Source organism: Camarhynchus parvulus, chromosome 21 (genome assembly GCF_901933205.1).
Source record: "Camarhynchus parvulus chromosome 21, STF_HiC, whole genome shotgun sequence".
NCBI classification, from domain to species: Eukaryota; Metazoa; Chordata; class Aves; order Passeriformes; family Thraupidae; genus Camarhynchus; species Camarhynchus parvulus.
In genome coordinates this window covers 3,877,481-3,893,606 of record NC_044591.1, presented here as the reverse complement: position 1 = coordinate 3,893,606, position 16,126 = coordinate 3,877,481, and the positions used below count along the sequence as shown (strand labels likewise).

Sequence of the window (16,126 nt, the reverse complement as noted above, 5' to 3'; positions counted from 1 at the left end):
CTGCAGCATCCTCAATAGAAGCCTGCCATGGTGTCTGGCATGGAACACATGTTGTTTGGGACAAATAGGTGTATTTTTGAGATTATTCCATTACTCAAATATGACGTCTATGACATTGGATTGACTCTCTCATCTCTGTTTAGTTTATCTTGCATGAGTATTTTCACAGGGGAGAAGGAGATGAAAAGGTGAACTATATCAAATTGTTGACAACAACAGTGCAACAATGCCAGTGCATGACAAATTTCTTGCTCAGTTTCACCTATTCTGGCACAATCAGGCACATACCTTAGGGTCAGCTTAGCAATGAGATGCTTGCAGAGAGCCCTGTGTTAGAAAGCAGCGAAGGGAAGAGTTTTTCTGGGACTGCAGACATGCTGTTTGGGTTGTGGTTTTTGAGGAAGAACATTTGAGGATAGGTGAGGAACTCAGTCCCACTTTTCTTTGAGACAAGTACAAACCCCTTTCTGCCCTGCGAATGTCATGCTGTGAATCAATAACCCTAAGTGTTGTACACAGGTCTCTTACACTGCTGTTTAATTACATAAACACTAATGAAGAATACTGGACCAATATCATGGCCAAACTGATGTTAAAAACTTGAAAACCACAGATCAGGTGGCAAGAAATTTGTGGAATAAGAATGTGCAATGATCTCTTGTGCCTGTCCTTGTGTGCTGCAAGATTATCCCAATTTCTCACAATTTCTTGTCAGGTTCTATATGAGCTTGTCCCCTAGCTGAACCCTATTTGCCTCAGACAGTGCTCTTTGGCATCTTTTCCAAATGTGATTGCACCCTCTATTGCATGAATTAGAGCTGTTTTTATACAGACAAATACCTTTTATTCCTACTATGACTACTGATTTATTTGCTACAACAAATTCTACAAGACCTAAATACTAATATATACTAGGGATTCTTGCAGTGTTATGGTAAACTCTGAAGATAAAATTAAGAATGCTTAATGATTAAGGCTCTGAAATTTAAGTTTTATTTTAAAAGTAGCGCAAACTGCACTACATCATTACATCTTTGTTTGCAAACGTGAGGAAATTTGAAACACAAACCCAAATTATGGCACTATAAAATAAAATTGCCTAATTTCTTTAGCCTAGGAAGGGGAAGACTTAAATAGAGAAGTGCATCATGTTTTACGGCATCTGCTCTACAGGCCTATCAAAAAATATCTCTGTACCCGCTAAAAATCCTACTATCACGATCCGCCCCACCGGTGCCAATTTGGGAATGAGCGCCCGGCAGCCGCATCTGCGCGGGGCGGGAGCGGCGGCACCGAGCGCTGCCGCACGGAGCGGTAGGTGCTGCCGCGAACGGGGGGCGCCTTCTCCCACCGGGCCCTCCCGACCCCGCCGCAGCCTCGGGGTTCTCCGCGGGGGCGGTGCCGGTGCGGGCGGGCGGGAGCAGCGCGGGCCCGGGGCGCTCGGGCGGTGCCGGGCGGGCGGGCGGAGCGCGCGGGCCCGGGGCTCCCGCGGGGGCGGCCGCTGCCGGTGCCGGCGGAGAACGCGGGGCGGGGCCGGTGGCGTCACGGCGCGGCGCAGTGCGGGCCGGGCGGGCAGGTGAGGCGGCGGCCGGGCCGGGCCGGGGGCGCGGGGGGCGGACGCGAGGCCCGGGGCCGTGAGGGCCGTGAGGGGCCGTGAGGGGCCGTGAGGGCCGGCCCGGGCCGGGGCGGTGGCGGTGGCGGTGGCGCGGCGCTGCCGGCGCGGCTCCTGCCCGGCCGGCACAAAGGATGGGCAGGCGGCGGCCGGGTCAGCACCAGGGTCAGGGCCGGCCTTCCCCCGCCGCGCCGATGACTGTGGGGTTTTGGGAACCCTCGGTAGCCGACGCAGAAAAATCGGAACCAGATTTGCCAGAGAAGTAGAGTTATTTTCGGCGTAGCGGTGGCAGGAGGAGCGGTGAGGGCGGACCACATTGCCCGAGCACTCGCGTTTGTGTGGATAGCAGCCGGCATAGCCAGCATCGCCTTCCACTGTGATGTGCAAGTGTTGCTATAACAGATGTGGAGTGTGAAAAATCCCAAATAACTATTGACACTGAGGGCTAGCAGCCACACTGAGGGAGAGGTTTCCTGCCTTGCCGCTGCTGTGATCACCAGATCACAACAAATCATCAGATTTACCCGAGGGCAGGTTTGAGATGTCTTCCTGTGAACTGCCAGTAAGTTGAGGAAGATGGGGGGATTGAGGATATAGGCTCAGTTCATAGTTTTACAATGATTTTCTGCTGGACCATTGACATGCTGTCAATAATAGCCTTTCGTTTCCATTAATTGCAGGTCACCACGTGTATTTTTGAGCCATGCATGTGGGGGGATCTTTCCTTATATCACTAAAACATTGCCACTTAGGACTTGGAATGCAGTCACTTTGCAATACACAGTAAAAGAGATAAAGGAGGATCTAGTATGAAATAAAAACTAATAGATGGAGATAAGGAGATAACACCCTCTGTGCCAATGGCAAGGTATAATAGTAGTGAAGGGGGCTGCTAGCTCATCTTCTTTGTCACGGCTCTGTGAAAGGGTTGTTAGAGCAACTGTCATGAATCTGATTGGGTTTTCATTATGTCTTCTTTCAGGTATCTCCTCATTTTTAACAAATTCTCATTGTGAGGATATTGCTTTTTCCTGGAGGCTGATAAAGGTACTTTGCAAAGTAAGTACTCTGCTTGTGAGAGACATGGGTCATAAGAAGTTCTCAGTAATTTGGAGAAACAGTGTCAAGGGGAACAGTGGTGCAGACATCTTCACAAAGTCTCTGTACACTTCTCTTTCTGCTGGTCCTTGTATGGGACTTTGTGGCTAATGAGCTTTCCCAGCAAGATGCAGCTTGCTGTTGGTGCTGTGAGATGTGGGTTGTCAAGATGTGCAGCTGGGATTATGAATTGCCTGTTCTTCTCTCTTGCATGATATACACTTCTTCTGAGGAGAATCAGTCAAGGAAACCCTTGATACAATGTTAGCAATATTTCAATAGATGCCTTCTCACTCTCATCCTTCCTTATCCTCTTTGGCCCCCAAATGCACTCAGGTTACTCCAGCTGCAATCTCCTGTGAGGTGCTGGGCAGTCAGTTTTGTATTGTGCAGTGTCTCTGATCCCTGCAAGGAGCTGAGGATTGGTCTGTGTAGGCATCATCCCCCATGCTTAACACTTCTTGGGTTAGTGTGATGGTAAACCTGGGCTTCTGGGGTTCTGCTTTTGGTAATAGTTGGGGATGTACAATAAATTGTGGCTTTGTGTAGCCTAAGGGCTACAGGAAGGAAGAGCAGTGCATGAAAGGTGCCAGATGAAGAAGCAGAAAACATGAGATTTAGGGGAGTGCTGTCCAGCCAAAGAGTAGAAGAGCTGGGAGTTTTTTCCCCAGGGGAAGTGTAATCAAAAGTGTAAGAGACTTGTTTTACTCACTAGTGTGCAGTTGTGAGGGTTTGGTGAAGAGGGATGGGATGATGAGGAGCTGTTCTTGTGCAGCAGCAGCTTTTGGGCAAGGAGGCATAAGGAAAAGGTCAGACTTCACTCATGAGCTGTTTCCATTTCTGGCAAAAAGAATCAAGAAATCACATGTGGTTCGTTTATGCAGCAGATCCGTTGGCATCTCTCTGATGTGCTATTTTGGAAACCATTTGGCTGTTTTACCCACCACACTGTGCAGGCTTTGGCTACAGGAGTGGCTCTGATGAGATCCAAGGAGCCTATTCAGCACTTGGGAACCATTAAGCACTGAAAGAAGAGTAGCAGTTTTGAGGGTGGCTTGTGGGGTATGAATCTTCTCATGATTCACTTCCTAAGGATCAGACCCCCTCCTTGCAATGGAGATATCTCTGCTGAATTCAGGAATGGAAATAGGAATAAAACCAAACTTGGTCATTGAGAAAAAGGTGTTGCATTAAGCCTTGGCCTCTGCATAGGCAGCAGGAGTCCTAGGATCAGTAGCAAAAGAATTTCTTGCCAAAGTGATTTCATGTTGCAGCAGGGGTCTGGAATTTGCTGCCAGGCCACAGCTTTGCATTATTGTAAACATAGACTGAGATGATTTGTTTTTTTAGCTTGAGCGAGTTTAACTCAAGTGAATTCTACATAAATGTAGACCCTTTGCTGACCCAATGGGAACTTCTGGGAAGTGTGACTGTTAATTGTTTTAAATATTTCAATCCTAATCCCCTGTGATGGTAGGCAAATACTTAGGTAACCTAGACAGCATCTCTGGAGTTTCATTCTGCAAAGATGCAGGAGATGTGCCCATAAAGCACAAACACCTTCCATCAAGAGATGGAAAGAAGAGGTTGTAACTAACACAAAGGCCATACTTAATATGTGAAATATTGAGAAATGACTTGAACTTCAGTCAAAAAAATTAAGCAAAGTGTGGTGGTGTTTGTAGGGGTTTTAGGATGAGGGAAGAGATGAGAATTTTGACTTTATGTTTTAGAAGGTTGATTTATTACTTTATGATATATGTTATATTAAAATGATATATTAAAACTATATTAAAAGAATAGAAGAAAGGATTTTATTAGAAAGTTAGTAAAGAAAAGAAAGGAATGATAATAAAATTTTGTGACTGTTTACAGTTTCGACACAGGTGGTTGTTATTGGTTATCAAGTAAAAACAATTTTACATGCTGGGTAAACAATTTTTTAAATCACATTTTAAAGTAGCAAAACATGGAGAAGCTGAAAAGATCTTAACGAAAGGATTTTTCATAAAATATGTCTGTGACAGCAAAGTTTTGGTTACCTCAGCCATTTTGTTCTGAGCTATTTGTCTTCCAGACCCCTTGCCACGATGATTCCACCATCTGCACCAAGCCCTGTCAGCGATGCTGCGCTCCTGTCAGGTGTGGCCTCTCAGGAGGTCTGGAGATCATCAGCCCCAGGCTACTCTGGGCTGCCCACACGGCACATCAGCCACCGGGCCAACAACTTCAAGAGACACCCAAAGAGGAGGAAACACATCCGGCCCTCACCTCCACCCCCACCCAACACTCCCTGTCCCATGGACCTGGTTGACTTTGGGGATCTCCAGCCTCAAAGGTCTTTCCTGGAACTCCTTTTCAATGGGTGCATTCTCTTTGGGCTTGAATTCAGCTATGCCATGGAAACAGCCTATGTTACCCCTGTGCTGCTCCAGATGGGGCTTCCAGACCAGCTGTATGGAATGGTGTGGTTCATCAGCCCTATATTAGGTAACTTTTCGTGGTGCTATTTCTTCCCTCTTAGTTTTTCCACTATGGTTTTTTTTTTAATTCTTTGTTTGCAGTACCTCAGCTGTTCATGAGGATTCTCTCTCAAGGTTAAGAAGTACTAACCAAAATTTCAGACAAACAAATAGGAGGACAATTCTTGCCGTGTCCTGCCTGAAATAAGACAAACGTGCTCAAAATATCTGTTCTTTTAATAGCTTCTCAACCTCTTAAAAGTTGTGTGAGGGTAACCTTTGGTTGCTCTGTTCCTGTACTTGAAAACAAGCATAAGAAGATCAGTGTATCCATTTATGTCCCCATGAAAAAAAGCATACAGAGGCAGTTTTCAAGGGTGTGTGAAAAAGAGCAGAGTGGGATTGCCTTCTCCTGTTTAACTTTCTGAAACAAATGAGTTGTTCCAATGATGAAAGACCATTGACCACTGGTCATGCAGGCATTGAATTACTTGCCTTAGCACAGAGGCAAGGCTGGGAGTGAATCCATTACTATGGATACCACTGGAAAATTTTGTTCTGCCTGTCCTTGTACTCACAACATGTGCTGTGGAAGAAGAGACAGGCCCCTCCTAACAGGCTGGCACAGATTAATACAGGCATCTTTCCTACTTGCATATTTGCTTCCTGCTGTTTTCCAGCTAATCCTGCAGGGGATCTCGCATCTAATATGGGATAAATGAGATAGCTTGTAAGGAGTGGAGTGTTTAAGAATGTGTAACTTGTACTCTGAGTCTTCACCTGGTGTGAAACTCTGTGTTGCTGATGCAGAGTGAAGTGCCCTGCAGTGAGCAGCAGCACATTCTGAGTCCCTGTCCTGGGCAATGCCAGGCACTGTGCTGTGTGTGTCCCTGGGTGACTGGGGATGTCACTGCCCTGTGGTATTCTGCCTTAACTGCCTTTTAGGGCATGCCTGTTTTAACTCCTCTGTGAAACAGGCTTGTAGAAGAATCCTGTCCATTGGTGATTCCTTTTTTTCTAGGGTTTTTGCTACAGCCTTTGCTGGGAGCCTGGAGTGACAGATGCACATCAAGATTTGGGAGGAGAAGACCTTTCATTCTGGTTTTAGCAGTAGGTGTGTCTTTTAGAAATGATGGGCATAACACTTAAAAACATTGTGCATCTCTCTTCTGTGACACCCCTTGTGGCACTCAGCTGAACAAAATGCTCCTGAGGTGTTGGGTGTTGTGGGTCTGAAGAAGATGGTGAGTGACACAGCTGATGCTTTGGCAGCTGGAGATCCACACACAAAAACTTCTCAGAGTCTGACAGGATGTTTTGAGGGTCAAGAATGTGGATGTTTTTGGCCAAAGTAAACTCTAGACATTTGTTAAGCTTGAATAGTGGAAAAGGATTATGTGTGTCCTGTAAGCCACACTAATTTTCCAGGCTGCATTGATATGAACAAGAGCAATAGTGCTTGCTGCAAGGCTGTGCAGGTAGAATGATGCTTTTGGAGTCTGGAGCTCTGCAGGCTTGCTGACAAACAGTGACTGATTTTGTTTTGGTTTTGTTCCCAGGAGCATTGCTTGGGCTCTCACTTATGCTGAATGGCAAAGATATAGGGAGTGCCTTGTCTGACACTGAGAATAACCACAAATGGGGGATCATCCTTACAGTCTGTGGTGTTGTCCTCATGGATTTCAGTGCAGATTCAGCAGACAATCCCAGCCATGCCTACATGATGGATGTGTGCAGCCCAGTGGATCAGGACAGGGGCCTCAACATCCACGCTTTGTTAGCAGGTATGTCTTCTTGGTGCTTCCTGGGAGATGTGAGCTCTGAGTAAACAAGCCCTGCTGGGAGAAAGCAGGGTGTAAACACTGGTCTTTTCCTGAATAAGCATAAGGACCAAATACTGAGAGGTATCACTAATTAACCATAACAAAAATTAGTTATTGCAAAAGGCTTTTGTAATTACCTCAATTCAAACAAGATACAGTCTTGGGCTGTTTATCTGAAGGTCCCTCACATATTTTGTAAGACCTATGGAAACAAAATTATCCCTTGAGGGAGGAGGTTTGTCTTCCTGCAGGTGTGGAATATGTGTCTTGTAGCTGCTTTGTTGGAGGCAAAAGTGCATACTGGGTGCTGTTGATCCCTCACTGCTGTCATCTTCAATTGCTGTGCTGCCCTGTTCTAGGAGACTGTTCCACACTATTGAATGTGTTTGTGAGTAAGACAGGAGAGTGTTGAAAGACTTTAACCATGTGAATGGAGACAAAGGTGCTCTCAAAACGTCCCTGTTCATCGGTAGTAACACAGTGGCAGTTTTGCACACTGTCAACACAGTGCTGAGTAATGAGCTTGCTACACTTCTGAAGTGATTGGATCTGTCTTAGTTAGATCTGCATTCCTCATATGAGGAAAATGGATTTTCACTTTCAGGAAAACAGTCTTAGCTGAATGATTGCAGAGCCTTGTCACAAGGCTGGTGGACACTTCTGTTTACGGACTGAAATAGCTAAAGGTAAGGTGTTTTGTTCTTGGCAAAGAAAAATTATAATTTTAAATTATTTGTATCATCACTTTCACAGCACTTTCTCCCTCTTTCTGTGCCATGTTGGTACATGCAGACTGTCCTTTTGGCACAGCTGTGTTTATTACTGCATTTGAAGTGAAAAGGGATCAAATAGTAAACCAGAAATGTCAGATTCTACTCATGATTCATTATACAAGTGATGCTGTGCTGCTGCTGACTTGTGGGACTGGATAGGGAAGATAATCTTAGCTCTGTTTTTCCACCAGGTCTTGGAGGTGGCTTTGGTTATGTTGTTGGAGGAATACACTGGGATAAAACCAGTTTTGGAAAAGCTGTAGGAGGGCAACTTCGTGTCATCTATGTCTTCACCTCAATTGTACTGACTATTGCTACTGTGCTGACTCTAGTTAGCATTCCAGAGAGGCCCTTAAAGTCCTCTAACAGGAAGAAAAAGGTGATGAAAAGTCCAAGTCTTCCTCTCCCTCCTTCTCCACCTTTCTTCTTTGAGGACAATGTAAATGAAAACTCTGCTTCTCATAACTCAGCTCACTTACATTCAAGTTTTACGAGTCCTGTTTCCCCCATGAGCCCACTCACGCCAAAATACGGGAGTTTTATCAGCAGAGACAATTCTTTGACAGGACTTAATGAGTTTGCATCATCCTTTGGGACATCAAATATTGACAGTGTGCTTATAGACTGTTTTACAGGCGGGCATAATAGTTACATGACACTTCCAGCTAGTTTGTCCAGGCAGCCTGTCAGTGTCAGCTTTCCTCGGGTGCCTGATGGCTGTTACCATGGAGCAAATGGAATTCTGGAGCAAGGGGAAGGCAGCTTAACATCAGGGTGTGACAGTGATGTGCTGAGAGTGGGCTCACTGGATGCAATAAAGCCACGGTCATCAGGGATCTTGAAAAGACCTCAGACCTTGGCCATTCCAGATGCTGTAACAGGACACTGCCCAGAGAATAACAGAAGAAGAAATGTAACCTTCAGCCAGCAGGTAAGAGCAGGAAATCAATGATATGACCGTGTAAGCATGAGTGTTATTAATCTCTTCATATAGTTTTAAATATGTGGTGCATAAATTATTTATTAAAGACTTCTTGTGACAGCTTCCTCATAAAAGTCATTATAGGAACAGCACACCTGCTATGGCTCTATATCAGTAAAGTAGTGGGTAGAGTGTGAATTATGGCTGACAGTCTGTCAGCTGCCTTAGTTAAGATGGGAGACATGGGAATGTCCCACTCTTAACTGGGCCACTTGTGAGAGTTAGGTCAGTATTTTTAGTCCTGCTTCACTACCAAGGGAGCTACCACATGAACATAGAAAAGGTCACATTTTTATTGAGCCTGTATCTTCCCTTTCCACAGAAAGACCTGCAAAATAGGGCCAGGGATAGGATTCTCCCATGAGCTTCTCCTTATGGCAGTCATTACATCTGGCTCCATCAGGGAGGTGAGCTTTCCCTTACTGAGGGATAAGACTCTGACCTCACCTCCCACTGTTGGTGATAACTTGGAATGTCTGAGACCTCTGCATGCTGGCCCATTTTTTTATGATCTGGGATGAGGTAAACAGTCCTCTGTTATTTTTTTTTTTGTTTGGTTTGGGGATTTTTTATTTTATTTTAATTTTTGGGGGTGGTGGTTTTTTGTTTGTTTTGTTTGTTGTTGCTGTACTTTTGACCCAGTTTGTGAGAGCAGACTTTGTTAGGGCCAGGATTTTACATACTGGGCACACTGAGGTTGAGCATTGAGGTTAGCAAGCAGTGATAATGTGTTTCAATTAAACTCATCCTCTTCTTCCTCAGTGTCTCTAAAACTTCAGGATCCACATTCACCTGAAAGTGGGTACAGCTGCTATAAATGCAGTGGAATTGATGCATTCCTGCTGTGCCTGTGCATCTGAATGTGGTTACCAAGTCCCCTAGTGAAGGGAAGGAGCTGGTTCAAGCACACTGAAAGCTACAGTGCAGCGCTGCCATTGTCACTTGTTCCACTCTAATACACTTCTTAATCTCCAAGTCAACATACTCCAGCAGCAGAGTTTAACTTTCAGATGATCAGATAGGTGTGCAATATTGCATCCATCTGCTTGAAGGATGTTTGTGCTTCCCTTGCTGTGCTGTTGACCTGGCAGTTCTCATGGTGCAGGTCGCCAACATCCTGCTGAACGGGGTGAAGTACGAGAGCGAGCTGAACGAACCGGGCGAGGCCTCGGAGCAGCCCCTGTCTGTGAAGCTGCTGTGCTCAACCATCTGCCACATGCCCAAGGCTCTTCGAAACCTCTGCATCAACCACTTCCTAGGTACTCCCAAAGCACCCTCTTGCCTTCTCCAGGGACTATTGTATTTGCAAGGCATCCCCTGATGAAGGCAGGAATGATGCATCTGACTCCATGTTCTGAGAAGGCTAATTTACTACTTTATAATACTATATATTCTATTCTATTCTATTTACATTATAATACTATATTATATTTACTTTATAATACTATATTATATTTACTTTATAATACTATATTATATTAAAGAATGTATAATATATATATATTCTTTATCTATACTATACTATACTATACTGAAGAATGCAGAAAAGATACTCACTGAATGCTAAAAAGACAATAATGAAAACTTGTGACTCTTTCCAGAGTCCTGACACAGCTTGGCTCCAATTGGCCAAAGAGTGAAAACAACTCACAGCAGAATCCAATGAAACAATCACCTGTGGGTAAACAATCTCCAAACACATTCTACACAAGCAAAACACAGGAGAAGCAAATGAGATAAGAATTGTTTTCCTTTTTCTCTGAGGCTTCTCAGCTTCCCAGAAGAAAAATCCTGGGTGAAGGGATTTTTTCAGAGAATGTGAATGCCCCAAGGGAGGACTCTACCTTGGGTGAACCTTTTTCAGTATTTTATCTATTGCTGCAATGGCTGCTAATAGAGACAATTGATTTCTTCCATATAGATACTAATGAGGTACCTTCTTAGAACAATTAGAAAGGGAAAAAAACCCAAAACATCCCAGCAAAGCAGTAAAGCCTGTGTTCCTAGAAAGGGAACAAGAACCTAAATCAGCACATCTTAAGGGGAATGTTCACACCAAGCAGAAAGATGAGATTTGTTGTATTTCCACGCTTCCACCCTGAGACTGGCATTTACTTTCCGCCCTTTGCTCATGTCCAGGGGTCCCAGAGCAGGCCAAGAGGAGGTGTGGAAAATGGCATTGCAGCAGTGCCTGTAACCAGTATAGTATTACCTTCACTCTTAACCAGTGTGTGATTGGTGTTTAGGAAGGGCTTGTGGTCATTCCAGTTTACACTAAATTGGACAGAAGGGACCAGGTAATTAATACTCATTGGCTGTGAAAGGAATTAGGGGATTGTCTACATCAATGGCCTTGGTGCCAATTTGTGAGCAGAATTTTTAACTGTGTCAGAGGCACTCTGGAGCCTGCAACCATGACATAAGGAGCACTCCTTCCATTCCTACGTGGGAGGATAACAGCAACCTGAAATTACTATGGGATGAGCCACTGTTAAACTGAGTGCTGTGTCCTGTCAGAACCTGAAGGCAACTCAGACTGCTGTCATCTATTTTCTGTCTTGCTAAACCAGTATTTTGTGGCCTTTAGTCAGCCTCGAGGTTTCCACTTAGGAATTCAAATGGTAAATCTTGGTCTTTAAAAGCCTGAATGTCTTTAACAAACATTGCAGCATTATGCACGGGGAGCAGCGGGCTCAGATAAATGTGGCTGGATGTTATGTAACACTCAGCTTGTACAACCTGTCCTGGGGTGGGATTGTAATACACCTGATAACATCCCTGTAAGCTTACAAGGGGAAACAGATGTTCTGAAATCCTAATAAGTTACTTTTCTCTTCTTTCAGGGTGGCTTTCATTTGAGGGGATGTTACTCTTTTATACTGACTTCATGGGAGAAGTGGTGTTCCAAGGGAACCCAAAAGCACCTCACAACTCAGATGAGTATCAGAAGTACAACACTGGGGTCACCATGGGCTGCTGGGGAATGTGCATCTATGCATTCAGTGCTGCTTTCTATTCAGGTACTTGGTACAGCTGTCTGAACTATTGCTTTGTGAAAAGATGTATTTCTTAAAAGTGGTGATTCTGCAACAAGTGGGCCAGTGTTTGTGTTGCACACAGCCCACCAATGGCACAAGTGCTGTAGCAGAGTTCTTTATCACCCCATTACCTCTGCTGCTTAGCTTGGCCTGCACTGACAGCAGGCGAGATCAGCAACCCAGTGAAGACACATCTCTTTTAGGATGTGGTTCCTTTCACAAGTGGCATTTTCAAAGTACATGGAATGCAGAGATCCATGCAGTCACCATAGGCACAGTTCTGGTGCAGCACCACCCAGGCAGAGCACTCAGGTGTCATGTGCCACCCCAGCCCTTTGTCATGTGTGTCAGTGTGTCATGCCTCTGCCTGCCCACCCCCAGCAGCTCCCATTGAGCCCTCTGGGACAGGGGCAGTGCCAGGCCTCAGCTCTGTCATGCCCTCTGTGCAGACAGGGCAGCAATGCTGCATCATGGAAGCCAGGTTTGGAAGGGTCCTTGGCACTCCCGTGCAAGCCACCAATTCCTCAGAGGTTCCACTGAGATGTGGCTGCCTAAGCAAGGGTGGCAGTGAGGAGGGCTGCAGGTCACCCCAAAGCTGTCCCATTTCCTTGCAGCTGTGCTGGAGAAGCTGGAGGAGCGCTTCAGCACACGGACCCTGTACTTTGTGGCATATTTGGCCTTTGGGCTGGGCACGGGCCTGGCCACGCTCTCCAGGAACGTCTACGTGCTGCTGTCCCTGTGCGCCACCTACGGCATCCTGTTCGCCACGCTCTGCACGCTGCCCTACTCGCTGCTCTGCGACTACTACCAGAGCCGAGAGGTGAGCCCCGGGCTGGGAGGGGCCGGGAGCCCCGGGACACCCCTGGCTCTGTGCCTGTGTCCCCTGGGACACCCCCTAACTCTGTGACACCCTGACTCTGTGCCTGTGTCCCCCGACTCTGTGGCTGGGGACACTCCCTGACTTTGTGCCTGTGTCCCCCTGACTCTGTGTCCCCCTGACTCTGTGACACCCCCTGACTCTGTGCCTGTGTCCCCTGGCTCTGTGCCTGTGTCTCTCCTGACTGTGTCCTGTGTCCCCGCAGTTTGTCGGCTCGCAGGCGGAGGGCACTCGCCGTGGCATGGGCGTTGACATCTCCCTGCTGAGCTGTCAGTACTTCCTGGCGCAGATCCTCGTGGCGCTGGCCATGGGGCCGCTGACGGCGGCCGTGGGCAGTGCCAGCAGTGCCATGTACTTCTCCAGCCTCGTGTCCTTCCTGGGCTGCCTCTTCTCGTCCCTCTGTGTCACCTACGAGCTGCTGCCCCCCGAGGAGCTGCCGCCCGTGGAGGAGCAGCGCCCGCTCCTGCCCCGGGCGAGGAACCAATAAACGGGAGGAGCTGCCACGGCCTCTGCTGCCTCCTGGCCTCACCCTCGGCCTCCCTATCGCGACAGGACGGGCTGTGCCCCCCTGGGACGGCAGCAGGGGCTTGGCACACGCAAAGAAAGGTCTGTGCTGGCTTTGCTGGGCTTTCCCCTGCCGGAGGGAAGGTGAGGGGTGAGGCAGCGGTGCCTGGCACTGCTCGTGTCCCTCCCCGAGGTGGCACAGGGGGCTGGGTGTGCCCTGGGGCCGTGCCCTCCGTGCCTCTGGTGCTGCTCTCCCGGGCTGGCTGCATTGTCCTGCATGGGGCAGGAGATCTGCAAGCTCCCTCAGTCGCTGCTGGGCTGCAGGCACTGCTGCAGAGATTGCCACCGTGGGAATGGTGACAGTGCCACTCTGGGGACAGAAGGTGCCACCTCCCGGCCAGGCAGAGCAGCCCTGGTCACCAAGGTCGGAGGTGATTCCTGAGGGAGCTGCAGCTCCAGCCTGCAGCCTCTGCCTGTGGGAGGCCTGGCTCTGGAGGGCGCTTTCCAAAACTCTGGGAAGGCTGAGAGCAGCTGGTCTTGCTTGGGTGGTGTAAGTCCTGTCAGGTGTCAGTTAAGGCCAGGAGTTAAGTCATTAATAAAACTAATTCTGGGTGCACAGAGCTCCCACCAGCAGAACTGCTCCAAGACACCTCTGTGGGCTGCCAGCACTGTGGCCTGGCTCCCACACCCCACTCTGGGGGTCCTGGCTGTGCTCCTTGGTGATGTTTACCAATATTGTGCATATTCCCTTCCTCATTAGAGTTTAATTAAGACTACAGGAGTTTGTGATGACTTAGCAGGAGGATTTGTCCATAATGCAATTCAGCAGTTGTCCATAACCCAGTTCTGGGGAGAAAGGTCTTTTCCCATCAACCTCCCTTGGGCAGAAGGTTACTCTCAAGAACTTTACTCATAAGAAAAATCATTTGAATGGAGGCCTGCATCACATCATTCTTGTTTATACAATTTTATCTTGGGACATTCTGAAGTCTGGGGATCAGTGGCTCAGTGCTTGTCAATTACAGCTGCATCTTCCACATCTCAGTGAAACCAGTAAAAGAGCTTTGGGTTTCATTACATGAGAGATTTCTTAATTATTCTGATTTTAGAAGGTGGTGTGTGAGAATTTTTACAAATTCTAGTTAAGGCCAGGAGTTAATTTTAAGTCATTAATAAAACTATTTGTAAAGCCCCTGTCAGTCTGCCTCTGTTCTTGGGGAGCAGCCAAGTTCTGCCAAGGCTGGTGGGCATTTTGTGTTCACATGTGCTGTGCATGGCATCCCTGCAGAGATTATACTTGGTCCCTAGATCCAGAAGAAGGGTTTTCTCTGGAGAGTCACTCCTTTTAAATGGGTTGTACCTCACTGTTCACTAAGTTGATTCTGATCTATGATGCCAGGGTGAAATAATAACTGTAATCTTGAGTTGCTGTGGCTTACTGTAATCCAGTGCTGAAAGAATAATACATAACTTGTACAAACCCCTCATTTTTATCATCTGCTCCCAATTTTTATATTTTAGAAGCAAGTATTGACTTAAACAGAGGAATACTGCTGAAATGAAGTCAAGCACTCAGAGATAAAGGCCTGTTAGCTGTCAGACTCATGAGTACATTCATCTTTCATTTCTTTCTTTGGGTTTACATGGTGTCACATCTGCAGGAATATCTGTGCCATTCCCTTCATTATGGGACAGCTGTCCCCAAGAATGTTCAGGACAAAGCTGGGACAAATAACATGGAAACAATGGCATTTGGCACTTCTGACAATCTAAACACTTGACTTTGGAGAATTATTCTTTTCTTGTTAGTCTGCTTTGTAATCTTAATTTCTCTTCCTTCTCAAACTTTTAAACTCAAAAATTATTTTATTTTTTGTTTGGTCCCACTAATGTGGTATTAGTTCTTAAAGCTTTTTTTTCTCCTTTAAGTTTTGTAGCCAGCCTTTATTGCACTAAATGGATTGTGAGCACTTTACTTTTCCAGGTTGCTGGAGCTGCAGATCATTTTGTTGTAAGTGAAAATCTTCAAAAAATTCACAAACCAATGTATTTGATTATAATGTTTGTCTCCATTTCCCTCTGTAAATAATATCAACTACATTTATGTAGTTATAAAACTATTGCTATGCCTGTATGCCTTGCCCAATGGACTCTATATTAAATTTTTTTTTTATTTTATGGGATATGGACTTTATTTTGCATATGTATTTATGTAGGACTTCTAAGTCAACATCAGTGTGTGTTAATTTGGGGCTTTGAGCAATACTAGTGGTGTCTGGGAAAAAAAAAAGAGCCTGTCATCATGCAGAGTTAAAAGTTGCACCAAATCCTTAGAAATAACTTCAAAAAGAGGCATTGCTTACTTGCTGATTCTTTTCCTTTGTCAGACATTTTGTATTTTACAGAAATGACTGTATATGGTCCCTGGTGAACTGTGAGCTGCAACGTGATGTTCCCCTTCTGGAATCCAAAGGCTTCAAATATTCTGTCTAAATTTGCAAGTTACTGATTAAAAAAAAGATGCATGAGTTTAGGCAGGAAAATGATTTTACACTGTGCTGTTTTTCAGGTTAATTTTGATTAAGTCCATATCATTAAAGGTTGCTTCATGGTAATTATTTGTGATGTTTGTAAATGTATTTATTACACTTGTACAGAAGCAGGGAAAATGGGGAGAGGGATGGAGAAAAGACCTAAGTGGTTTTCACATGTTTCTAATCAAGCTACCTGTAACCATTTCAGCATGTCTGCAGTTCACTCAGCCTCTGTTCTGTCACTCAGAAAAACCTCATGATTTCAGAACTTCTGCTGTTCTTTGGTTGGAAAAATAAATCTTTTCAAGAATAAAATAGAATAAAATTTATATATATAAATATAGTATGTATCTAGTGTATATAAGGCATATTGGGAAATACTTAAGTGTTCTCTAGACAATTTATTTTCTACAAACGAGTAAT

The 16,126-nt window shown here is 45.8% G+C and overlaps 1 protein-coding gene across 3 annotated transcripts; it reads left to right on the top strand.

Annotated features, from left to right (window-relative positions):
• The first annotated feature begins 1,148 nt into the window (after positions 1-1,148).
• Positions 1,149-15,777, top strand: SLC45A1 (solute carrier family 45 member 1). Of its 3 annotated transcripts, none has more exons than XM_030963997.1 (10): positions 1,149-1,314; positions 2,595-2,671; positions 4,795-5,200; positions 6,194-6,286; positions 6,732-6,956; positions 7,960-8,699; positions 9,856-10,009; positions 11,594-11,770; positions 12,403-12,608; positions 12,871-15,777. In XM_030963997.1, the coding sequence occupies exons 1-10, from the start codon at positions 1,149-1,151 to the stop codon at positions 13,150-13,152; spliced, it is 2,526 nt and encodes an 841-aa protein (XP_030819857.1). In that variant the 3' UTR covers positions 13,153-15,777. The 3 variants fall into 3 exon arrangements, with proteins under 3 accessions (XP_030819857.1, XP_030819856.1, XP_030819855.1); XM_030963996.1 differs by having other exon boundaries at positions 1,285-1,314; positions 4,788-5,200; XM_030963995.1 differs by lacking the exon at positions 1,149-1,314 and adding an exon at positions 1,551-1,576 and having other exon boundaries at positions 4,788-5,200; positions 12,871-13,162.
• Positions 15,778-16,126: the final 349 nt, after the last annotated feature.